The 25,447-nt window shown below is 44.2% G+C and overlaps 2 protein-coding genes across 4 annotated transcripts; one reads left to right on the plus strand and one right to left on the minus strand.

Annotated features, from left to right (window-relative positions):
* Positions 1-780: 780 nt before the first annotated feature.
* LOC121554357 (oocyte zinc finger protein XlCOF6.1) lies at positions 781-9,417 on the minus strand. Of its 3 annotated transcripts, XM_045213227.1 has the most exons (3): positions 9,285-9,417; positions 3,529-3,545; positions 781-2,453 (listed from the first exon to the last, which is right to left on the minus strand). In XM_045213227.1, the coding sequence occupies exons 2-3, from the start codon at positions 3,538-3,540 to the stop codon at positions 1,179-1,181; spliced, it is 1,287 nt and encodes a 428-aa protein (XP_045069162.1). In that variant the 5' UTR covers positions 3,541-3,545; positions 9,285-9,417; the 3' UTR covers positions 781-1,178. The 3 variants fall into 3 exon arrangements, with proteins under 3 accessions (XP_045069162.1, XP_045069161.1, XP_041723846.2); XM_045213226.1 differs by lacking the exons at positions 3,529-3,545; positions 9,285-9,417 and adding an exon at positions 7,225-7,469 and having other exon boundaries at positions 781-2,464; XM_041867912.2 differs by lacking the exons at positions 3,529-3,545; positions 9,285-9,417 and adding an exon at positions 3,096-3,447 and having other exon boundaries at positions 784-2,464.
* A 1,569-nt stretch (positions 9,418-10,986) lies between these two features.
* Positions 10,987-24,361, plus strand: LOC121554218 (kelch repeat-containing protein). The gene is made up of 12 exons (XM_045213228.1): positions 10,987-11,213; positions 11,580-11,741; positions 12,201-12,282; positions 15,113-15,163; positions 15,795-16,074; positions 16,172-16,303; positions 20,434-20,621; positions 20,798-20,994; positions 21,471-21,562; positions 21,906-21,960; positions 22,295-22,392; positions 22,998-24,361. Exons 1-12 carry the CDS (start codon positions 11,152-11,154, stop codon positions 23,231-23,233), a joined length of 1,635 nt encoding a protein of 544 aa, XP_045069163.1. The 5' UTR covers positions 10,987-11,151; the 3' UTR covers positions 23,234-24,361.
* The last annotated feature ends 1,086 nt before the right edge of the window (positions 24,362-25,447 follow it).

Below are 25,447 nucleotides of genomic sequence, written 5' to 3' on the forward strand. Positions count from 1 at the left end.
GTTATGGACAGACGAATCGAAGTTTGAGGTGTTCGGATCACAAAGAACAACATTTGTAAGACGCAGACCAAATGATGCTGGAGGAGTGCTTGATGCCACCTGTCAAGCATGGTGGAGGCAATGTGATGGTCTGGGGGTGCTTTGGTGGTGGTAAAGTGGGAGATTTGTACAGGGTAAAAGGGATCTTGAAAAAGGAAGGCTATCACTCCATTTTGCAGCGCCATGCCATTCCCTGTGGATGGCGCTTGATTGGAGCCAATTTCCTCCTACAACAGGACAATGACCCAAATAACAGCTCCAAACTATGCAATAACTATTTAGGGAAGAAGCAGTCAGCTGGTATTCTGTCTATAATGGAGTGGCCAGCACAGTCACCGGATCTCAACCCTATTGAGCTGTTGTGGGAGCAGCTTGACCGTATGGTACGTAAGAAGTGCCCATCAAGCCAATCCAACTTGTGGGAGGTGCTTCAGGAAGCATGGGGTGAAATCTCTTCAGATTACCTCAACAAATTGACAACTAGAATGCCAAAGGTCTGCAAGGCTGTAATTGCTGCAAATTGAGGATTATTTGACGAAAGCAAAGTTTGAAGGACACAATAATTATTTCAATTAAAAATCATTATTTCTAACCTTGTCAATGACTACATTTCCTATTCATTTTGCTATATTTCCTATTCAAACTCATTTCATGTATGTTTTCATGGAAAACAAGGACATTTCTAAGTGACCCCAAACTTCTGAACGGTAATGTGTGTGTGTGTGTATATATATATATATATATATATATATATAAATAAATGGGGGATTGGAAATGCAGACAATTATTGATGGAAGCTAAATTTATTAGTTAAATAAAGGTTTTAAATAATAATAATAATAATAATAATAATAATAATAATAATAAGCAATATTAAAGCTGATCTACCCCCACCAAAACATTTCAAATTAATTAATTCACTGGCTAACTTGCCAAATCTTGAATTGTAGTTTACACCTCCGATTGCCCCTTTAATTAACAAAGTAGCAACAGGGACATAGATAGATTAGATCATTAGCGTGACATTGGACTGAGCAGGATAAGGAGGACCAGTTAAGAGTCCACAGGTGATCTTGGGTGTATCTCAATACTCTTATTACACTCTCTGGGTGTATCTCAATACTCTTAGTCTCTCTGTCCTAATTTCCTTTCTTTGTTCCTTCATCTTCTCTTTCTTTGTGGTTGTTTTTGACATGCCTCAACAGATTAGTCTTCTGAATGAATCTTTTACCACAGACTGAGCAGCCATGTTGTTTCTCTCCTGTGTGAGTCAGTATATGTTTGGTTAGGCTATTCTTGAGACTGAAGCTTTTCCCACAGTCACCACAGCTAAATGGTTTCTCTCCTGTGTGAGTCAGTATATGCTTATTCAAATCTCCCTTATGACTGAAGCTTTTCTCACAGTCACTACAGCTAAATGGTTTCTCTCCTGTGTGAGTTCGTATATGCATGGTTAAGTGTCCCTTCTGACTGAAGCTTTTCCCACAGTCACCACAGCTAAATGATTTCTCTCCTGTGTGAGTTCGCACATGCATGGTTAAGTGTCCCTTCTGACTGAAGCTTTTCCCACAGTCACCACAGCTAAATGGTTTCTCTCCTGTATGAGTTCGTATATGCTTGGTTAAGAGTTTCTTCTGACTGAATCTTTTCCCACAGTCACCACAGCTAAATGGTTTCTCTCCTGTGTGAGTAAGTATATGATTGGTTAGGGTATGCTTGAGACTGAAGCTCTTCCCACAGTCACCACAGCTAAATGGTTTCTCTCTGGTGTGAGTCCGTATATGCATGGTTAGGTTATACCTCAAAAAGAAGCTTTTGCCACAGTCACCACAGCTAAATGGTTTCTCTCCTGTGTGAGTCAGTTTATGCCTGGTTAGATGCTTCTTGATACTGAAGCTTTTCCCACAGTCACAGCAGCTGTGAGTTGTTCTAGACGTGGTGCTGGGTTTGGAACGGTGTTCCCCCAATGTTAAACTGGGATCCAATAGTGGACTGCTGTCAAGTCCTACTGGGTCGCTGCTTACGGCTGAGCGGTGGCTGGAGGCATTGTTTTGATTATCTGGAGGGTCACAGGGAATGTAGAGACCCTTTAGGTGGGTCACAGTGCCAAAAGGTTTGAGATCCACTGGTTTAGAGTCACTCTCTCTGTTCTCCACAGTCTGGGTTTGGGGAAGAGTCAAGGACTGAAGTGGGTCCTCCTGATCACATTCACTTTTCACACAGGAAGGAGTGAATATGGAGTCTTTGGTATCAGCCTCCAGCCCTTGAAGCTGCTCTTCCTCCTGACTGATCCAGAGTTCCTCCTGTTCCTCTTTAATCTGTGTGGGCTCTGGGTCCTCCTGCCCCAGACTGGGGCTCCACTCCTGCTCACAGTGCTGCTGCTCAGGGGGAACCTCCTCTTCAGAGACAGAGAGCTGCAGGGAGTCTGGAGGGAAGGAGTGGAGGAGCAGAGGTTACCAATACACTATTTAGACATGCCTGAGTGCACAATAATATTTCAAATGTTTAGCTAATGGAACCTCGAGAAGGAACACAAATAAACATAGTCTCAAAGCTGTGTTACACAAAAATCTCTGTGGAAATGTGTGGTAAAACAGCTAAGGAGTGAATATGGAGTCTTTGGTATCAGTATCTTTTGTATTTGTAAAGTTATTTTGGATGATAATTACGTTGAGTGTTCAAGGTTTCCAAAACCGTATCACAATCAAGGATCAATTGTTTCTAGATAAAACTTTTCACAATTAACCAAATCATCGTCCTCAGCTAATCAAAATGGACGTTGAATAACTCCACTGTCTCATTGTAGTCAGAAGGCCAACATAAGGACCAACTTTATGGAAGATCTGAGTAAATTCTAATAGAATTGTATTCAACATTCGTCAATGGAAAAATGTGGGACGCTGTTGTCCAAGTAAGGGAAAGCATTGGCACGTCGTCAGTGCTACTTTTATCCATTCACGGTAAAAAACAACTTCTTCAAATTGTTGATCATTGAAAGCCTAAACAGTTTATTGAGTAGATCTGTAGCTACAGTATCAGTAGATCTACATACGAACCTATTCTACATAATTGTATTTCCGGAGTGATCCTCAGTAGTCTCCGTAGCAGATCATTCTCCTCCTGGTACTCTGCTACCGTTTTCTCAACTGCACTGAAAATCTCAATCGCAGCAGATGCCGTTAAACGCTCATTTAAAAACACACGCAACAACTGTAGTTTAGACATTTTCAGTGGACTGAGAGTTGGGTATTCAGCTAGTATGGCTTCGTGAAGTGGGTCCTCCTGATCACATTCAATTTTCACACAGGAAGGAGTGAATATGGAGTCTTTGGTATCAAAGAGCCCTTGAAGCTGCTCTTCCTCCTGACTGGTCCAGAGTTCCTCCTGTTCCTCTTTAATCTGTGTGGGCTCTGGGTCCTCCTGCCCCAGACTGGGGCTCCACTCCTGCTCACAGTGCTGCTGCTCAGGGGGAACCTCCTCTTCAGACACAGAGAGCTGCATGGAGTCTGGAGGGAAGGAGAGGAGGAGCAGAGGTTACCAATACAGCACAGAATTAAATAGAACACTTAAATAATTTTTTACATTTTAGTCATTTTAGCAGACGCTCTTATCCAGAGCGACTTACAGTTAGTGAGTGCATACATTTTTCATACTGGCCCCCCGTGGGAATCGAACCCACAACCCTGGCGATGCAAGCCACACCAACTGAGCTACAGGAGGGCCTATATAGCCAATATAGCCAAGCAGGCTCAAACCTCCAGCGGCATAGTTAAAGCTTGTGCCTGAGGTTGAGCAGAGGTTCCATTGTCAATAAAAGGTAAAACAATTATCAACCAGTCATACTTGGCGATACTTCCTTCATCCTAGATTTGGAAGGCAACAGTGTCTTAAAAACGTCTGTTACACCATGTTAGCTGCAGCATCAGAAGGAGACGACAGCATCAGTCAGCGCGACCCAAACAAGACCCAAACATTTACACACATGGGAGAGGCCATTTTTCACTTGACACAAGTGATTAAGGGGGTTCGATTAAGATGGCCTGGCTGAGCGGACTTTGCACAGTGTGAAAAGCGACTGCATTTGTTTTAGAACCGGGCTGCCTCCTGGTCAACGGCGAAGTCTTCCCAAAACAAGTGACGTAGAGCGGGTGGATTAAAGCAGAGTCTAAAGCTGCGGGGCCCATTGTGACACACGTTCGTGGGTGACGCACAGCCAGTGGTGTAGTGGAACAGATCTGAATGTTTAGCTTAAAATGTTGATAAACATAAATGATTCTCTTCACATTTTAAGGGGCAGCACAGCGGTAGGCCTACGAAAAATATATAGCGATGGGCCTAACCGTCTTCTGGTAGATTGGAAGGTGTTCCCAAAATAAATGTAAACTAGCTACAAAGTAGCCTACGTCTACCTGGCAGAATGATATGATTATTTGCATCAATCCAGTGTTAAGCAAACTGTAGCTCATGTGCTACAGACACAGCACTAACAGTGCTAGGTACACAGTTGAATTAAAACTACACACAAAAAAAAAATCTATACACAGTGCATTCGTATTCAGACCCATTGACTTCTTCCACATTGTTACGTTACAGCCTTTTTTCTAAAATTGATTAAATAATGTTCCTCAATCTACACACACACAATACCCCATAATGACAAAGCGAAAATACTTTTCTAGAAATTTTGGCAAATGTATAAAATAAATGGAAATAGCTTATTTACATAAGTATTCAGACCCTTTGCTATGAGACTGGAAATTGAGCCCAGGTGCATCCTGTTTCCATTGATCATCCTTGAGATGTTTCTACAACTTGATTGGAGTCCACCAGTGGTAAATATATATAGTCCCACAGTTGACAATACAATAGCAAAAACCAAGCCATGAGGTGGAAGGAATTGTCCGTAGAACGCCGGGACAGGATTGGGTCGAGGCACAGATCTGGGGAAGGGTACCAAATTTTTTTTTGCTGCATTGAAGATCCCCAAGAACACAGTGGCCTCCATCATTCTTCAATGAAAGATGTTTGGAACCACCAAGACTCTTCCTAGAGCTGGCCGCCCGCCCAAACTGAGCAATCGGGGGAGAAGGGCCTTTGTCAGGGAGGTGACCACGAACCTGATGGTCACTCTGACAGCGCTTCAGAGTTCCTCTGTGGAGATGGGAGAACCTTCCAGAAGGACAACCATCTCTGCAGCACTCCACCAATCAGGCTTTTATGGAAGTGGCCAGTAAAAGGCACATGACAGACCGCTTGGCGTTTGCCAAAAGGCGCCTAAAGACTCTCAGACCATAAGAAACAAGACTATCTGGTCTGATGAAACCAAGACTAAACTCTTTGGCCTGAATGCCAAGTGTCACGTCTGGAGGAAACCTGGCACCATCCCTACGGTGAAGGCTCGTGGTGGCAGGATCATGCTGTGGGGATGTTTTTCAGCAGCAGGGACTGGGAGACTAGTCAGGATTGAGGGAAAGATGAATGGAGCAAAGAGATCCTTGATGAAAACCTGATCCAGAGCGCTCAGGACCTGACTGGGGTAAAGGCTCACCTTCCAACAGGACAATGAACCCTAAGCACACAGCCAAGACAACGCAGGAGTGGCTTCAGGACAAGTCTCTGAATGTCCTTGAGTGGCCCTGCCAGAGCCTGGACTTGAACCCGATCAAACGTCTATGAAGAGACCTGAAAACGGCTGTGCAGCGACGCTCCCCATCCAACCTGACAGAGCTTGAGATGATCTGCAGAGAATAATGGGATAAACTCCCCAAATACAGGTGTGCCAAGCTTGTAGCATCATGCTCAAGAAGCCTCGAGGCTGTAAATCACTGCCAAAGGTGCATCAACAAAGTACTGAGTAAAGGGTCAGAATACTTATGTAAATGTCATATTTCCGTTTTGTATTTTCTAAAAACCTGTTTTTTGTCATTTTGATCGTTTCAATAGTAGGCCCACTATTAGCCTACTGCACAGTACCGCTAGGGATTCCCTGACTGAAAGACCAATGTGGGATTAATAATTTTAGGTCATTCAGAGTGTATGGTACTGTTTGTCATATAACTTTCATATACCTTCTCACAAAGGGCGCCATTCCTTGGCCAGGTGGCCGTTTGCGATTTTTACGACCGCGTGGGAACACTAACAGCCCTATAAAGGCCAGTAGTATTTTATCTGATATGAAATATACATTTACAAAACAGTAGCGCAAGCGATGCGTGTTAGAGGTTTACAGCAAGACGGGCTCTTAACAAAACACCCCACGGTCAGAAGATACTATCGTCAATAGGCGTTAAAGCAGTTCGCGTCTATGAATGGGGTAGCTCCAAGTGAACCGGGTTAGCTTTGATTGCATTAGATTTGGAACTGGGCTGCCTCCCGGGCGTGAGCCAGGTGCCGTGTTCTGGCCAACCGCGAAGTCCCCTCAAAACAAAAGTGACGTGGCGTAGGTTAAGCATGTGGAGTAATGAGTAGGATTCTGTGATTGCTTTTTTTAAATATTTTTTTTTTTATCCGCCTTCCCAATGAAAACTAGTTTGAAAATTCTAACATTTATTTTATGGAAAATAGTATGTTTCTGAACAATGCACCATTTAAAAAATTGTTGACAACATGAGTGGAGCAGATTACTGTTCTTTTTTTTAGCAGCCATAGCCAGTTCAACCCTGCGCAGTTTAATAGAATCCCCTCATTAATACACCACCAGTGCCTTAAAAAAGGTGCTGCATAGTCAATCCAACGTCTGTGTAAAGGACGTCACGCTGCTTTCATAGCGAGTACCACTTCCTCCCGATTCGGCCCATACCTGGGCTCGAACTCGGGCACAAACACACTTGACCGCAGTCCTCAAGCATCTTAGCCTAGCTAATGAAGCGATGCAAGCGGGACACTTAAGGCTGAGGAGTAAGTTGCACACATCCCCCATGTGCTACGTTTGCGTCGGCCTTGCAGCATTTTACGGTGAAAAGGCCTCTGCAGAAGTCAGGGCATTCATGCTTCCCAGGCAGAGCTGTTGTGAAGGACGTTGTATTAACACAAACTCACTTCCTTGACAAGACGCTTTTCGTGAAGTCAACCTTTTAATCTATTCATGGTAAAATATACAGTAGATAACTGTTCTTAAAAAGATTAAAATGGTGATCACTGTTTGACTAGAACTATAGCCAGCAAACAGCAAATCTACATATGTACCGATTCTGCATAATTTTATCTCTGGTGAGATCCGCAGCAGTCTCCGTAGTCGATCATTCTCCTCCTGGTACTCCACTACCGTTTTCTCAACTGCCCCGAAAATCTCCACATCATCCGTCATTAAGCGCTCATTTAAAAACACACAAAACGACTGTAGTTTAGACATTGAGTCTTTTGAGAGATATTCAGCTAGAATGGCTTCATCCACGAAGAAAGAATTGTGTTCACAAACAAAACAAATTATACCAGCGGCTCGTCAACGACACTAAAAAAAGTACTTCCGGGTCACGGAATTTCGAAAACGTTCTAAATAAAAAGTCCCCCGTAATACATTTGTCATTAACCTGTATTTGTTCATGATATATGAACAATAATTGTCTAAGCATTAACAAGTGATATTTGCATTACATTTGGGTTTCAAAACATGTTCCAAGATCAAATAAATTCCCCCAATGCAATATATGAAATGCATTTTGGCTTATAGAGAGAACTATTCTCGGTGCCAAAGTAAAAGTGGGGTTGGGATTACTCAATAGGGTCTGTAGAATCTATACATCCTTGCATGGTATTCCCCCCCCCCCCGGGTACTGAGGTCTATATGCCAGCAACACTTCCTACTCCACCCATGCCATAGCCCCCAAAGCAATACAGTAAGCCGAAAAATGACATATTGGCTTATAGAGAAAAAGTATTTGATGTGTCATTTGTCACATGCACCGAATACAACGGGTATTGACCTTACAGTGAAATGCTTAGTTACAAGCCCTTAACCAACAATGCAGTTAAGAAAAATAAGTGTTATGTAAAAAATAAAAAAATAATTAAAAGAGCAGCAGTAAAATAACAGTAGGGAGGCTATATACAGGGGGTACCGGTACAGAGTCAATGTGCGGGGGCACAGGTTAGTCGAGGTACATGTAGGTAGAGTTAAAGTGACTATGCATAGATAATAAACAGTTGCAGCAGCATAAAAGAGGGGGTGGGGGGAATAACGCAAATAGTCCGGGTAGCCATTTGATTAGATGTTCAGGAGTCTTATGGCTTGGGGGTAGAAGCTGTTAAGCCTTTTGGACCTAGACTTGGCGCTCAGGTACCGCTTGTCGTGCGGCAGCAGAGAGAACAGTCTATGACTAGGGTGGCTGGAGTCTTTGACAATTTTTAGGGCCTTCCTCTGACACTGCCTGGTATAGAGGTCCTGGATGGCAGGACCTCTATCATCTTAAATAACTGCTCATTATTTATTCATGGCTCAAATAATAATCTGCTCTGCTTGGTCATATTGTAAACAAAGAAGCATCCTGCATCAACATCATGACGTCTATGATTGCTTCATAGACGTCCAAAAATCAATGTCCGTGGAAGTTGAAATCAAGGCGGTCTGGACTGCACCAAATCGGAACCAAATATAGATGTCTATGATTGGTTCAGATTTACTCCAGATCAGACCTAAAACCAATGTCCGTGGACGTTGAAATCAAGGAACTGCACCAAAATAAAATACTTCCAAAAGGCATCGGCGTCGATCCGTGCTTAATGAGGTGTAGCCTACAGGGTTGACTGAAATTGAATTTTATGAAAGCCTACCGTTTATAAAACACCTAAATAAGACGTTGACTCCGTGCTAACTGGGGTGTAGCCTACCATGTCGGCTACAATGGAATGTGCCCACCCGTTGTAAAACAGGCCATTGCGTTGGCTTTATTAGTCCTGATTCCTGTGACTAATCAATTTGGCTATTTAAGCTCTGAATTTCAACTACCCAACTTTATCAGGAGTTATCTTGAGCCTATTTGCAATGTGTTTACACAGTAGGAAATGCAAAAGTATTTCATTTTTCGCTATGAACAGCTTGTCAAAAATGTACGAATACAAACATGACAGCGCATTTTTTATTTGATTGGGCGCCATTTAGGTTAGGCTATTTGATCGGAGAAACCTGCATGATGTAAAAAAAAAAAAGAGCTTTCTGCGGGAATTTGTACTCTTTCTGAGGTCTTCTGTCGCTAATTAGCATTTCTAATTTGAGAGTAAATTGATGCCAATATATTGATAAAACTCACCTTGTTTGAGAGAGAATTACACGGTTATCAAAACGTCACGCAAAGGCTACATCAAACTCACACTTAATTTGAAGTGTTTGTACAACTCACGATATGAAAAATTAATGTCGGAAAAAACATTTACAACCATTTCCTTGTTTTACCGCTAGGTTTTATGGGTATTTTGACGCGTCTTCGTCTTCTTCAGTGGGGTTTATCGGCGGTTGGCGTCCAACGTTATGGCGCATTATCGCCACCTACTGTACTGGAGTGTGGGCCAGAGACAGGGAGAAACTAAATCCTACCTGCCAGCCCCGTTGCTCTTAAAAAAGATAACAAAATATTTGAGACTATGTCTAATGACGTTTTACTCAATATACTCTTTAAACTAATTTCCTATATCCCCTTCTCCCTCATACTAGATCTCATCCTCTCTCTTTCCCTCTGATACTGCCCACACTGTAGCAATACATGGTCTCTGTTTCCTGACAATAATCACACTTTCCTGTTGGATGCTTTCCTATCACATTTAATGTCTTAGGTATTTTGACGCGTCTACTGTGACAGACTATGAATCAGTTTGATGGAAACATCTCTGGTGGGAAAATGCGCATGTTATGTTATGCAGATTTTAGAATATTCGCATGAAAATCTGTCGCAAATTGAATGGAAACCTAGCTACAGGTTCTTTGATGATGTTGGTGGTGTAACGTCATTTCATCCAGCTGTTTTTATCGACACAAGATAGTTCAATGGAAATGCACTGCAGCAGACAGTTGCCGCATCTATTTTCTATATGATTTTTCTAAACGTCGATAAAAAAATATCACTGGCCAAGTTAATGGAAACACAGCTTATTTTGCATGAGGAAACCCAGAATCCTACTCATTAGGCTCCACGTGCTTAACCTATGTCACTTTTGTTTTGAGCCGACTTCGCCGTCGCCAGGGAGGCAGCCTGGTTCCAAAACGTATGCAATAATTTTTCACCTGGCGCAAACTCTGCCCAATATGGAGGTTTTCCAGGTGCAGTCAGTGGTCATGTTCCCCTGCTCAGACGTTGCATGCATCAACCAATGGTTGCGTGCCACGTCATCGACTGTGCCATCGGGTACTATATTGATAAAACCTATGATGTGGTTAGATGATATGTAAAATACCTATCCTGGCGTTGTAAGATCTAGCATGCGTCGGGCAACGTCTGAGCAGGGCAACACGACCCGTAGACTACTGTTAGACTGTGTGATCTACAACTCACCTTGCATCCTAAATAACTACCCATTATTATATATGGATACATTAATAAATTAATGCACGTCTCGTCATCTGCAGGACAATTTTGTTTTTAGATGTGTCTGTTTTTTTTGTCTGTATAACTTCCAAAAAGTGAAGAGAGGATATTACACTTTAGAGTCTACTTCTTCAGTTTACTAACTGAATACAATTTATAGACTTTAAGATATCCATAACAGTTACAATTTATAGACTTTAAGATATCCATAACAGTTACAGCTTCAAGCGCATAACTTGAAATTCGGAACAGTACTCGAATGCTTTGGAGGCTGTTCAATATTCTTGAACACGACACACACAGGAATCTGAATATCCCGCCTACGGAAGGCCTCAGTGGCCGGCGACCATTTGTTCCATCGACGCTACTGAACCCAGCCGTCTGATTGGCTTACAGAAGGTGCAAAACTTGGAGAACTGGCGCGGGTTTTTGTATTTTATGCACTACGGTGGCGGGAGATGAGGAGTTGGACTGGGAGACATTTGATTAGTAACTAGCTTTCTAGCTACTTTTGAGAATTAATGAAAGTAGCTTAATGTTTTGAGTTTATTTCTGTTTCTGAAGATCAAACTTGCTTTGCTTCGGGAGGAGAAGGACAATGGACGATTTTGGGGTCTACGTTGTTTTGGGAGTGAACGATGCACCCATAAAGCTTCTATGGTAAAGTATCTAGCTAAACGTGTAACGTGAGTTTGATGTATCTTATTCGATACTAGATGGCTATCTATCGTAAATGTATCGATTTTTCAACTTATTTGTCATATTGTGTTTATTAATCGAGAACATGAATGTGTGTAAACTAGCCTGCCTGCTACGAGTTGCATGTTTTTATAAATGCATTTAGCTAGCTATGCTATCACAATTCCATAGTCACGCATGATGCAACAGTCAAAGCTAGATTGTGGTATGGCTACCCCAACACATTATTTATTGTCAACGTGTAGGAAAATGCATGATATAATGTAGCCCAAGCGTCTATATTTTTTGTAATAGCTAAGTAGTTCATCTTCAACTCTCCTTTTACAGCGCCGACGGGTCAGCCCAGTTTTCCGTTGCAGTACCACCGAGTGCCCAGCAGGTGGTACTGTTTTCCAAGGGGCGATGGGGAGACAGGATCTGCGTCAACGCAGAACTCAACGACGCTGACAGAGTTCCAATCACCATTGGAAAACTGACACCTTATAACAGGTACGTTCCCATCTTTCCAGGGCCAGGACACGTTAAGAAAAACACAACGTTGAGGAACGTTTTAGATAGACATGTCATGAAGAACAAAAAAATGCCTCCCTGACATGTAGCACAACGAATCACATCAGCCCTTAGTGACGTTGCTATCTGAAAACGTTCCACAACATTTGCTTACTGAACGTGGCGCAGCTTGGTATGTTGTAGACAATTACAATGAAGGATATTGTAAGGGTGTCTCCCACAAAGGCACACACTGTCTGACTGACTTGTCCCTGGTAAAAGTGTATTTTGCATGTCTCCTAGACCAGTATTTCTCAATCCTGGTCCTGGGGGAAAAAAACAGAAATGTGCACCCCTTTGGGTCGCCAGGACCAGCATTGAGAACCACTGTCTTAGACGGTAATAATAGGATGTAAAATGTTGTAGTGTGATCGTCACATTATCTTGTCCCTGGTTTAGGTGTTTAACATGGGAGCAGTGGGAAGAGGAGAGCTGGACTAAGGGAGTGACGTTAACTGCCAGCTTGGAAGGAGGACGCCTGGTGAGTGGATTGGTGGACAAATGGGACAGAGGAACAATTGAACGACTTGACTAAACATTCCAAAATGTTACAGTGGAACATCAAATGGCTTCTTTTTGTAAGGGTTACTGTGGCTTTTAGCGACTATTCAAACAAAAAATGACTTAGCAATTCCTACTAAATATAATGAACAAAGATACAGTGAGGGGGGGGGGGAAGAATTTGATCCCCTGCTGATTTTGTACGTTTGCCCACTGACAAAGAAATGATCAGTCTATAATTTTAATGGTAGGTTTATTTGAACAGTAAGACAGAATAAAAACAAAAAAATCCAGAAAAATGCATGTCAAAATTTTATAAATTTGACCCCCTCTCAATCAGAAAGATTTCTGGCTCCCAGGTGTCTTTTATACAGGTAATGAGCTGAGATTAGGAGCACACTCTTAAAGGGAGTGCTCCTAATCTCAGCTTGTTACCTGTATAAAAGACACCTGTCCACAGAAGCAATCAATCAATCAGATTCCAAACTCTCCACCATGGCCAAGACCAAAGAGCTCTCCAAGGATGTCAGGGACAAGATTGTAGACCTACACAAGGCTGGAATGGGCTACAAGACCATCGCCAAGCAGCTTGGTGAGAAGGTGACAACAGTTGGTGCGATTATTCGCAAATGAAAGAAACACAAAATAACTGTCAATCTCCCTCGGCCTGGGGTTCCATGCAAGATCTCACCTCGTGGAGTTGCAATGATCATGAGAACGGTGAGGAATCAGCCCAGAACTACACGGGAGGATCTTGTCAATGATCTCAAGGCAGCTGGGACCATAGTCACCAAGAAAACAATTGGTAACACACTACGCCGTGAAGGACTGAAATCCTGCAGCGCCCGCAAGGTCCCCCTGCTCAAGAAAGCACATATACAGGCCCGTCTGAAGTTTGCCAATGAACATCTGAATGATTCAGAGGAGAACTGGGTGAAAGTGTTGTGGTCAGATGAGACCAAAATTGAGCTCTTTGGCATTAACTCAACTCGCCGTGTTTGGAGGAGGAGGAATGCTGCCTATGACCCCAAGAACACCATCCCCACCGTCAAACATGGAGGTGGAAACATTATGCTTTGGGGGTGTTTTTCTGCTAAGGGGACAGGACAACTTCACCGCATCAAAGGGACGATGGACGGGGCCATGTACCGTCAAATCTTGGGTGAGAACCTCCTTCCCTCAGCCAGGGCATTGTGGATGGGTATTCCAGCATGACAATGACCCAAAACATACGGCTAAGGCAACAAAGGAGTGGCTCAAGAAGAAGCACATTAAGGTCCTGGAGTGGCCTAGCCAGTCTCCAGACCTTAATCCCATAGAAAATCTGTGGAGGGAGCTGAAGGTTCGAGTTGCCAAACGTCAGCCTCAAAACCTTAATGACTTGGAGAAGATCTGCAAAGAGGAGTGGAACAAAATCCCTCCTGAGATGTGTGCAAACCTGGTGGCCAACTACAAGAAACGTCTGACCTCTGTGATTGCCAACAAGGGTTTTGCCAACAAGTACTAAGTCATGTTTTGCAGAGGTGTCAAATACTTATTTCCCTCATTAAAATGCAAATCAATTTATAAAATTTTTGACATGCGTTTTTCTGGATTTTGTTGTTGTTATTCTGTCTCTCACTGTTCAAATAAACCTACCATTAAAATTATAGACTGATCATTTCTTTGTCAGTGGGCAAATGTACAAAATCAGCAGGGGATCAAATACTTTTTTCCCTCACTGTATAAACGCAACGTGCAACAATTTCAAAGATTTTACTGAGTTACAGTTCATAGAAGGAAATCAGTCAATTGAAATAAATTCATTAGGCCCTAATCTATGGATTTCTCATGACTGGGCAGGGGCACAGCCATGGGTGGGCCTGGGAGGGCATAGGCCCACCCACACGGGAGCCAGGCCCAGCCAATCAGAATTAGTTTTTCCCCACAAGGGCTTTATTACAGACAGAAATACTCCTCAGCACCCCCCTCAGATGATCCCGCAGGTGAAGAAGCCAGATGTCGAGGTCCTGGGCTGGCGTGGTTACACGTGGTCTGCGGTTGTGAGACCAGTTGGATGTACTGCCAAATTCTCTAAAACGACGTTGGGAGGCAGCTTATGGTAGAGAAATGAACACTAAATTCTCTGGCAACAGCTCTAGTGCACATTCCTGCAGTCAGCATGCCAATTACACACTCCTGCAAATTGAGACATCTGTGGCATTGTGTTGTGACACAACTGCACATTTGTGGCCTTTTTATTGTCCCCAGCACAAAGTTAACCGGTGTAATTATATCTTGATATGCCACACCTGTCAGGTGGATGGATTATCTTGGCAAAGCAGAAATGCTCACTAATACATTTCTCTGATCTTTTTCATTTCAGGTCATGAAACATGGGACCAACACTTTACTACATGTTGCGTTTTATATTTTTGTTCCGTGTAGAAAGTCTACATCCAGTTGATTTTATTTTTAGCGCCGGTTTAGACCCGAAACAGACACTTGCGTTCGCCGCACACTACCTTCTCAGACTGTTCGCTAACGTTAACAAATGGTCGCAGCTAACAAAAAAACACGAATGGAATATGTTCACAAACTTTTCCCCTTGTTGAACGCCCCCCTCTGGGGAATACTGCCTAAACAACTATGGTATCTATAGAGCTGGAGAAAAAGGGATAGATGGATGGTTCGATATAGATCAAACATTCATGTTTCTTATAGACTGGCAGGAATACCATCTCTAAACCAGAGCATGTAGATATACAGGAGTATGTATTACATTTCAGACGACCCAAATGATGATGGACTTGACTCTGTTTGTGCTACAGGTCAAAGGGGACTCTGACCTCACCCTGTCCATGAAGGAATACACCCCAGAGGTGAGATCAACACGCCTGGCTCGTCACAGTCTTCTAGAGCAGTGTTTCTTAAAGGGTACACATTGTAGTTGTAACAATGGGCTTATCTCTTTTGAATTTAAAGATGGCTTCCTCTCCTTTCCCCAACATGGGGCACTTTCCCTAGAGCAGTTTCTTAACTGCTTCCCAAAGGGCTGCCCATTTTAGTTGTTGCCCTAGAACTAACACACCCCATTCCACTAATTAAAGGTTTGATGATGAGTTGACTTAGTGGAATAAGGTGTGTAGTGCTAGGGCAAAAACTAAAATGGGCAGCCCTTTGGGAAGCAGTTAAGAAACTGCTCTAGGGAAAGTGCCCCATGTTGGGGAAAGGAGAGGAAGCCATCTTTAAATTCAAAAGAGATAAGGCCATTGTTACTTTAGAACCTCATCATTCTAATAAATGATGCCACTCAAAAGCCGGAGTCAGTATTGCACGAAGTAGATGGCAATATCGGGCTGACATCCGCAACAATGAAGAATGTCTTGCACTGCACTCCTCTGCAATATCTGCAGTTCTTCCTGCTTGTGGCCATGTCATTGCTGAGTCTGTTTAACTTCTTCCATTCTCCCTCTCTCCTCCCTTTCCTTCCTCTCTCCTCTTCTATTGCAGAGCGCCATGGCCCATTCCCCTGTTAGGGAGGTGAAGAGGAAGAGGGGACAAACGGGGGAAGAAGAGGAGAGAGGAAAGGAGAACATGTGTCCCAACGAAGTGGTGTCATCATTTTCAGAGAAGTCGACCCCCCTCAGAAAGGTCAGAGGTCAGACCAGAGGGGGTCAGACCAGACTGTTCCCCCAGGGCGAGGGGCAGGGGGCCGCGGCTCTCACCCCTCAGAACATTCCTCCACAGAGGGGCAAGGGTAGACAGACCAAGGCACCCATTACACAGACTGGTGAGTTAATGTGTGTGTTTGTGTGTAGGTAGAAAGGCCACATTATTGTATGTAGACTTCCAACCAGTGTATTGACCCCACCGCCTCATCGATGCAGCCCCATTGGTCAACCCGTCGGGTCGCTGGGGTCAGAGCTTGTGCCCCATCGACCCCCAGACGGCCATTCTGATTGGAGGGCAGGGATCCAGGATGCAGTTCTGCAAGGACCCCATGTGGAAGCTGTGCACTGGTGGGTTTACCTTAATACATGGTGTATAGCCTCACCTCAATACCAATAACAGACCTGTAATAGATGGGATATAGCCCCCCTCTCAATACCAATAAGACATCATAAATGGTACAGTGCCTTCAGAAAGTATTCACACCCCTTTTACTATTTCCACATGTTGTTGTTACAGCCTGAATTTAAATGTCATTACATTTAGATGTTGTCACTGATCTACACACAATATCCCATAATATCAAAGTGGAATTTAGTTGTTTACACATTTTTACAAATTAATGAAAAGCTGAAATGTCTTGTCAATAAGTATTCAACCCCTTTTGTTATGGCATGCCTAAATAAGTTAGAGTAAAAAATGTGCTTAACAAGTTGCACACGGACTCACTCTGTGTTCAATAATAGTGTTTAACATGATATTTGAATGACTACCTCATCTCTGTACCCCACACACATACAATTATCTGTAAGATCCCTCAGTCGAGTAGTGAATTTCAAGCACAGATTCAAGCACAAAGACCAGGGAGGTTTTCCAATGCCTCGTAAAAGAAGGGCACCGATTGGTAGATGGGTGAAAATAAAAAGCAGACATTGGATATCCATTTGACGGGGAAGTTATTATTTACACTCTGGATGGTGAGGAGGAAGGAAACCGCTCAGGAATTTCACGATGAGACCAATGGGGACTTTAAAACAGGGTTTAATGGCTGTGAGAACTGAGGATGGATCAACAACATTGTAGTTACTCCCACAATAATATAACCTAAATGACAGAGTGAACAGAAGGAAGCCTGTACAGAATACAAATATTCCAAAACATGCATCCTGTTTGCAATAAGGCACTAAAGTAATGTGACAAAGAAATTAACTTTTTGTCCAGAATACAAAGCGTTATGTTTGAGGAAAATCCCACACAATACATCACTGAGTACCAGAAGGAAACCTGGTTCAGTCTGCTTTCCAACAGACACTGGGAGACAAATTCACCTTTTAGCAGGACAATAACCTAAAACACGAGGCCAAATATACACTGAAGTTGCTTACCAAGACGACACTGAATGTCCCAGAGTGGCCTAGTAACAGTTTTGAATTAAATCGGCTTGAAAATCTATAGCAAGACTTGAAAATGGCTGTCTAGCAATGATCAACAACCAACTTGACAGAGCTTGAAGTTTTTTAAAAAGAATAATGGACAAATATTGTGCAAAGATCTTGGACTTACCCAGAAAGACTCACAGCTGTAATCGCTGCCAAAGGTGATTCTAACATGTTTTGACTTGGGTGGTTGAATACTTATCTATTCATTTACATTTTCGTCATTTAGCAGACACTCTTATCCAGAGCGACTTACAAATTGGTGCATTCACATTATAATAGCCAGTGGGACAACCACTTTACTTTTTTTGGGGTGGGGTAAGGGGGGGTAGAAGGATTACTTTATCCTATCCCAGGTATTCCTTAAAGAGGTAGGGTTTCAAGTGTCTCCGGAAGGTGGTGAGTGACTCCGCTGTCCTGGCGTCGTGAGGGAGCTTGTTCCACCATTGCAGCGAACAGTTTTGACTGGGCTGAGTGGGAACTGTGCTTCCGCAGAGGTAGGGGGGCCAGCAGGCCAGAGGTGGATGAACGCAATGCCCTCGTTTGGGTGTAGGGACAGATCAGAGCCTGACGGTATGGAGGTGCCGTTCCCCTCACAGCTCCGTAGGCAAGCACCATGGTCTTGTAGCAGATGCGAGCTTCAACTGGAAGCCAGTGGAGTGTGCAGAGGAGCGGGATGACGTGAGAGAACTTGGGAAGGTTGAACACCAGACGGACTGCAGCGTTCTGGATAGGTTGTAGGGGTTTAATGGCACAGGCAGGGAGCCCAGCCAACAGCGAGTTGCAGTAATCCAGACGGGAGATGACAAGTGCCTGGATTAGGACCTGTGCCGCTTCCTGTGTAAGGCAGGGTCGTACTCTGTGAATGTTGTAGAGCATGAACCTGCAGGATCGGGTCACCGCTTTGATGTTAGCAGAGAACGACAGGGTGTTGTCCAGGGTCACGCCAAGGCTCTTTGCACTCTGGGAGGAGGACAAAGTGATGTTGTCAACCGTGATGGCGAGATCATGGAACGGGCAGTCCTTCCTCGGAAGGAAGAGCAGCTCCGTCTTGCCGAGGTTCAGCTTGAGGTGGTGATCCGTCATCCACACTGATATGTCTGCCAGACATGCAGAGATGCGATTCGCCACCTGGTTATCAGAAGGGGGAAAGGAGAATATTAATTGTGTGTTGTCTGCGTAGCAATGATAGGAGAGACCATGTGAGGATATGACAGAGCCAAGTGACTTGGTGTATAGGGAGAATAGGAGAGGGCCTAGAACTGAGCCCTGGGGGACACCAGTGGTGAGAGCACGTGGTGCAGAGACAGATTCTCGCCACGCCACCTGGTAGGAACGACCTGTCAGGTAGGACGCAATCCAAGAGTGAGCCGCGCCGGAGATGCCCAACTCGGAGAGGGTGGAGAGGAGGATCTGATGGTTCACAGTATCATAGGCAGCAGATAGGCCTAGAAGGACGAGAGGAGAGAGAGTTAGCTTTAGCAGTGCGGAGAGCCTCCGTGACACAGAGAAGAGCAGTCTCAGTTGAATGACCAGTCTTGAAACCTGACTGGTTTGGATCAAGAAGGTCCTTCTGAGAGAGATAGCAAGAGAGTGGGCTTAAGATGGCACGCTCAAGAGTTTTGGAGAGAAAAGAAAGAAGGGATACTGGTCTGTAGTTGTTGACATCGGAGGGATCGAGTGTAGGTTTTTTGAGAAGGGGTGCAACTCTCGCTCTCTTGAAGACGGAAGGGACATAGCCAGCGGTCAAGGATGAGTTGATTAGCGAGGTGAGGTAAGGGAGAAGGTCTCCGGAAATGGTCTGGAGAAGAGAGGAGGGGATAGGGTCAAGCGGGCAGGTTGTTGGGCAGCCGGCCGTCACAAGTCGCAAGATTTCATCTGGAGAGTGGGGAGAAAGAAGTCAAAGCATAGGGTAGGGCAGTGTGAGCAGGACCAGCGGTGTCATTTGACTTAACAAACGAGGATCGGATGTCGTCAACCTTCTTTTCAAAATGGTTGACGGAGTCATCCACAGAGAGGGGGAGGATTCAGCAGGGAGGAGAAGGTGGCAAAGAGTTTCCTAGGGTTAGAGGCAGATGCTTGGAATTTAGAGTGGTAGAAAGTGGCTTTAGCAGCAGAAACGGAGGAAGAAAATGTAGAGAGGAGGGAGTGAAAAGATGCCAGGTCCGCAGGGAGTCTAGTTTTCCTCCATTTCCGCTTGGCTGCCCGGAGCCCTGTTCTGTGAGCTCGCAATGAGTCGTCAAGCCACGGAGCAGGAGGGGAGGACCGAGCCGGCCGGGAGGATAGGGGACATAGAGAGTCAAAGGATGCAGAAAGGGAGGAGAGGAGGGTTGAGGAGGCAGAATCAGGAGATTGGAGGGAGAAGGTTTGAGCAGAGGGAAGAGATGATAGGATGGAAGAGGAGAGAGTAGCGGGAGAGAGAGAGAGCGAAGGTTGTGACGGCGCATTACCATCTGAGTAGGGGCAGAGTGAGTAGTGTTGGAGGAGAGCGAGAGAGAAAAGGATACAAAGTAGTGGTCGGAGACTTGGAGGGGAGTTGCAGTGAGATTAGTAGAAGAACAGCATCTAGTAAAGATGAGGTCAAGCGTATTGCCTGCCTTGTGAGTAGTGGGGGAAGGTGAACGGGTGAGGTCAAAAGAGGAGAGGAGTTGAAAGAATGAGGCAGAGAGAAATGAGTCAAAGGTAGACGTAGGAAGGTTAAAGTCACCCAGAACTGTGAGGGGTGAGCCGTCCTCAGGAAAGGAACTTATCAAGGCGTCAAGCTCATTGATGAACTCTCCAAGGGAACCTGGAGGGCGATAAATGATATATTAGTGTTTTATTTATCATTGTATTTTTTTAAATGTTTTGTGTAGATTGTTGACAGAAAATGACAATTAAATCCATTTTAATCCCACTTCGTAACACAACAAAATGTGGAAAATGTCAAGGGATGTGAATACTTTCTGAATGCACTGTAGCTAGCGGTGTTTTTCTTGAACTTTGGATCTTTGTTTTAATTGGTTCACATGACACCCTCACTTCCTTGTTTGTCGACCCTTCAGAGGACATGTCATGGGTTCCCGCGGAGACGCTTGCAGAAGGCCCCACCCCCGAGGCCCGGATTGGCCATACTGCAACCTATGACCCTGATTCCAAAAGAATCTTTGTGTTCGGAGGTTCTAAGAACAAAAAGTGGTTCAACGACGTTCACATCCTGGATACACAGAGCTGGAAGTGGAGCACCGTGGAGGTGAGAGACTGGACACACAAATAAACACACACCTAATAACCCAGGACTGGATAGCTGTAAGCATCTATCTGTGCAAATGTAATAACATGAATGCTCTTTCTCCCCTCATCCCCCTCTCTCTCTCCCTTCCTCCCTCCCTTTCTCTCTCCATCTTCCTCCATCCCTCTCCTCTCCAGGCCCAGGGAAAAGTACCTCCGTTAACCTATCACAGCTGCAGCATGTTTCGAGGTGAACTATTTGTCCTGGGAGGGGTGTTCCCTCGCCCTCACCCTGAACCCGACGGCTGCAGTGACTCCCTCTACATCTTCGACCCACATCTCTCCATTTGGTACCAGCCCATCGTCACGGGCGACAGGCCCGCCCCCCGCTCAGGGTGAGATGGACCGATCCAAACCACAAGCTTCAGACCATAGTTAGAAAGAGGACTCTGATTCACACTCACTAGTCCACATGGGTAGCCTGGGGGCAGATCTGTTTGGGCTCTTGCCTCCTTCGCTCCCTTGTTTTCGCTCTCCCTCCTCCTCCCTCGCCCTCCTCCTCACTCTTCTATGTCGCTCGCTCTCTTTCTCTCTCCGTCCTCCTCACTCTTCTCTCTCTCTCTCTCTCAGTTCAATTCAATTAAAGGTCTTTATTGGCATGGGAAACATATGTTAACATTGCCAAAGCAAGTGAAATAGATAATAAACTAAAGTGAAATAAACAATAAAAAATGAACAGTAAACATTACACTCACAAAAGTTCCAAAAGAATAAAGACATCTCAAGTGTCATATTATGTCTATATACAGTGTTGTACCACCACCTCCTCACTCTTCTGTCTCCGTGTCCCTCTCTCTCTCCCCGTCTCCAGTCACTCTGCCTGTGTTATCCAAGGGAAGATCTATGTGTTTGGAGGCTGGGACACTCCCCTCTGCTTCAACGACATGTACATGCTTGACCTGGGTAAGACACACACACACACACACACACACACACACACAGGCTTGTTTGTCCAGTAGGTCTATGTGTGGTGAGACTTCCACCTAACGGCCATTTTGTTTACTCTTCATGGCTCTCTCCAGCTTGCCTGAGGATCTGCAATACAATTGGCCAGTTAGTTATTAGAGGGACGGCATTGGAGGACTGACATTTAAATGAGATTGTCTTTGTTTATTTATTCATGTTTTAGTCATTATGTATGTTGTTTATTGCTTTATGGATCCCAGCACTCCCTGGAAAACGGTGGCAAGTGTTGCTGAGTGGACTATCCTGACTAAATACATTTAAATGAATGGACTGTTTTCAGGACTGATGGAGTTTTCGTCTGTTCAGACCAATGGATCACCCCCCTCTCCTCGCAGGTAGGACTAAAGGCTATAATAACTAATGCAGCTTACCGAAACACACACACACACACACACATAGTTTAAAGACTCAATGAATCTCTCATACTTTAGACTGCCATCTTTTATCCATCCCTTTAAGGTAAGTTGAACGTTTTATCCCAGAAAGTGCCATTGAATTTCTCCTTTTTATATAAGGGAGAACCTGTGATCGATATAATGCTTTGTCTGTCTTCAGAAATGTTTCTGCTTTTTGATACTGCTGCTCCCTAGTATTAAAAGTGTTCCAGAGCAGAACATATTTAACACGGTTCCAGAGCAGAACATATGACCAGGAAGTGTTTGTTTACAGCTGGCATGGTTGTGTGCTGCTCTCTGACTCTACGTTTCTGGTCCACGGAGGATACAATGGAAACCAGGCCCTCAACGACACCTTTACCTTCAACACAGGTCAGACACACACACACACACACACACCCTGCTTCTCTACACACACACACACACACACACACACACCCTGCTTCTCTACACACACACACACACACACACACACACACCCTGCTTCTCTACACACACACACCCTGCTTCTCTACACACACACACACCCTGCTTCTCTACACACACACACACACACCCTGCTTCTCTACACACACACACACACCCTGCTTCTCTACACACACACACCCTGCTTCTCTACACACACACACCCTGCTTCTCTACACACACACACACCCTGCTTCTCTACACACACACACCCTGCTTCTCTACACACACACACACCCTGCTTCTCTACACACACACACCCTGCTTCTCTACACACACACACCCTGCTTCTCTACACACACACACCCTGCTTCTCTACACACACACACACACTGCTTCTCTACACACACACACACTGCTTCTCTACACACACACACCCTGCTTCTCTACACACACACACACCCTGCTTCTCTACACACACACACCCTGCTTCTCTACACACACACACACACACTGCTTCTCTGCACACACACCCTCTTCAAGAACCAGGCCCTGACCTCTGTGTGTTCCAGACACCAACACCTGGACTGAGCTGGTTCACCCACAGCTCTCCGTGCCCAGAGCTGGACATTCCATCATCACAATGGCGCTAGCCAATCAAAACCTTTCATTCGAGGATGACTGCAACGACCGGAACTCCGACCGCACCCACAAAACCCTGCTGGTATTTGGAGGGGGCGACAACGAGGGAAACTTCTATTCCGACCTGACGACCCTGACTGTCGCTAAACTGCTGGACCAGAACTAATGCTGTGTTCATAACCAAGTGGGAATTTACCACGTACAACTGGGGGAAAAATCCACTTGAATGCCCCTCCAACTGGTCATTACTGATGGGAAACCTGTATATTATCCCTGAGCTCTGACTTCTCCCACATGCTGACCTCTGACCTCCAGTAAGGAAATGACCCCAATAACAGCATTTTCGGCAGCTAAATGCAACAACAAACCATTATTTAGAAAAAGCTATCTATTAATGTTTTTTGAGCACTATAATTTGTTTTGCAAGCATAATAGCAGTACTTATAGTTTATGGTTGAAGCAGCTTGTTTGCCATTAGCCAATCGGCATTTCTCAACAAGTTCAAAGCACGTGAATAAATCCAACAGGAATTTACTATTTCACAACTGGTAATTACCACCTTCCCACTTGGTTATGAACACCGCATAAACCACATGAGTGGAGTCCCAAACGGCACCCAATTCCCTATATAGTGCACTACTTTTGACCAGGGCTCTGGCCCCATACACAGCCTTATGGGTGTATTAGAGGAATCTCACAGATCTGCTGTTCAGTCTGTTGATGTTTTCACGTCATTAGAAACAAAGTCCTGGTCGTTTGTTTTCAAATGTCTCTCAGGGTGATGAGAGAATGGTCAGACTGATGTTATTGATACATTAAAACATGTATACCTTCCATGAAATATCTCTTTCTGTAGGGCTCTGGTCAAAAGTAGTGCACTATGTAGGGAATGTGTTGTCATTTGGGACACAAACCACATGTCTGGGTTGTGTTCATCAGTGCACACTGTAGCAAAACTGTTTTCAACTGAAAATGTTTTTGGTTAGACTAGAGGTGTGATGTAGCTTATGTTGCATGTGTACAAGTGGGGTTTTTATATTTTTAGATGGTCATCAACCATAGTGGAATTACACTAAAGCATCATTTGTAGCCGGTTGCCAGTCAGTTTCTGCTCACTTGCCAATTCAATTCCATATGGACTTGGTATTTGAACTCAATCGGATTGGAAACCAGTTGTACATTATGTTGTTGACCCTTCTATAAAAAAAAAAATTTGTTTTAAGACTTGGTCATAGAAATAAATAATTGTGTTTTTGCCTACTTTCAAAAAAAATAAAAGAAATTGATGAAGCTACTCAAGTTCTGGGTCTCAAGTACACACACGTTCTAATTAGAGCCTGACTGATTCCTATCAGCGGATATTCCCCTCCCTCCCCCAGTCGTGGTTCAAGCGGGCATGTTCGCTCGGTCGTCACTTGTTACCACAGCCACAGTCATAATTCTGGCAAGGAATCGAGGAAAGATGAATTGAGAAAGTCTGTTTGGAGACATACCTTCGCTATGGGTGGGTAGGTAGCTATATGAAAGTTGTGCCATCTTAGCTATGGGTAGGTAGCTATATGAAAGTTGTATCTGTATTTTGAAGAGAACCGACTGCAGTCGACTTCATTATAAATTAGACTTCAATTATTGGTATACAGTCAAACAAAGCACTGAAAAAGGAACGTTTCCTTACAAGCCAGAATGTTGAATAAAATGACATGGATTTACTGTACCGGTTATCTGTGCGGTTGGTCCTTCAGATGGTTGAAATTTGAAACAATCTACAGGCAAGTATTGTTTACCCGACTTTAGAGTGCTGGTACTGAAGTTGACATGTGCAAAACCATGTAAAAACACCTGCAAGACATCGGTTGGTATGCATGGTTCGCAGAGTAAGTTCAAGTATAATTTTATTCAACATTCATGACAGACCTGGGATGTTAAGGTTTATTTCTATGTAAATGCGTGGCGTTGCCTACACAATTGAAGGCATCGCTACATTTCGTGACTATTCAGGTAGCAGCTGTATCCAACACCTGTACAGTGTACACTTTCCGTAATGTACCGAGTTTACCCGAAATCAGAGAGCGCTCGGTCGTGGTCCAAGCGGCCATGTTCGCTCGGTCGTCACTTGTTACCACAGCCACAAAGTCATAATTCTGGCTAAACCCCGCCCATTTCTACAATTAATATTCTTAAAATCATAGTTTAAGCCTAACCTTAACCATAGCCTGAACCACACTGCTAACCTTGTGATTAACCCTAACCTTAAATTACGACCAAAAAGCAAATGTTTGTTATACACTAGCATAGCATTTTATTTTTTTACATTGTGGCTGTGGTAACTAGTAACAACCTGTTCGCTCGGGCTTTTTCCGGTATCGGGCTCGATCGTGCG

Source organism: Coregonus clupeaformis, unplaced genomic scaffold, assembly GCF_020615455.1.
Source record: "Coregonus clupeaformis isolate EN_2021a unplaced genomic scaffold, ASM2061545v1 scaf0090, whole genome shotgun sequence".
In the NCBI taxonomy this organism is placed as follows: Eukaryota; Metazoa; Chordata; class Actinopteri; order Salmoniformes; family Salmonidae; genus Coregonus; species Coregonus clupeaformis.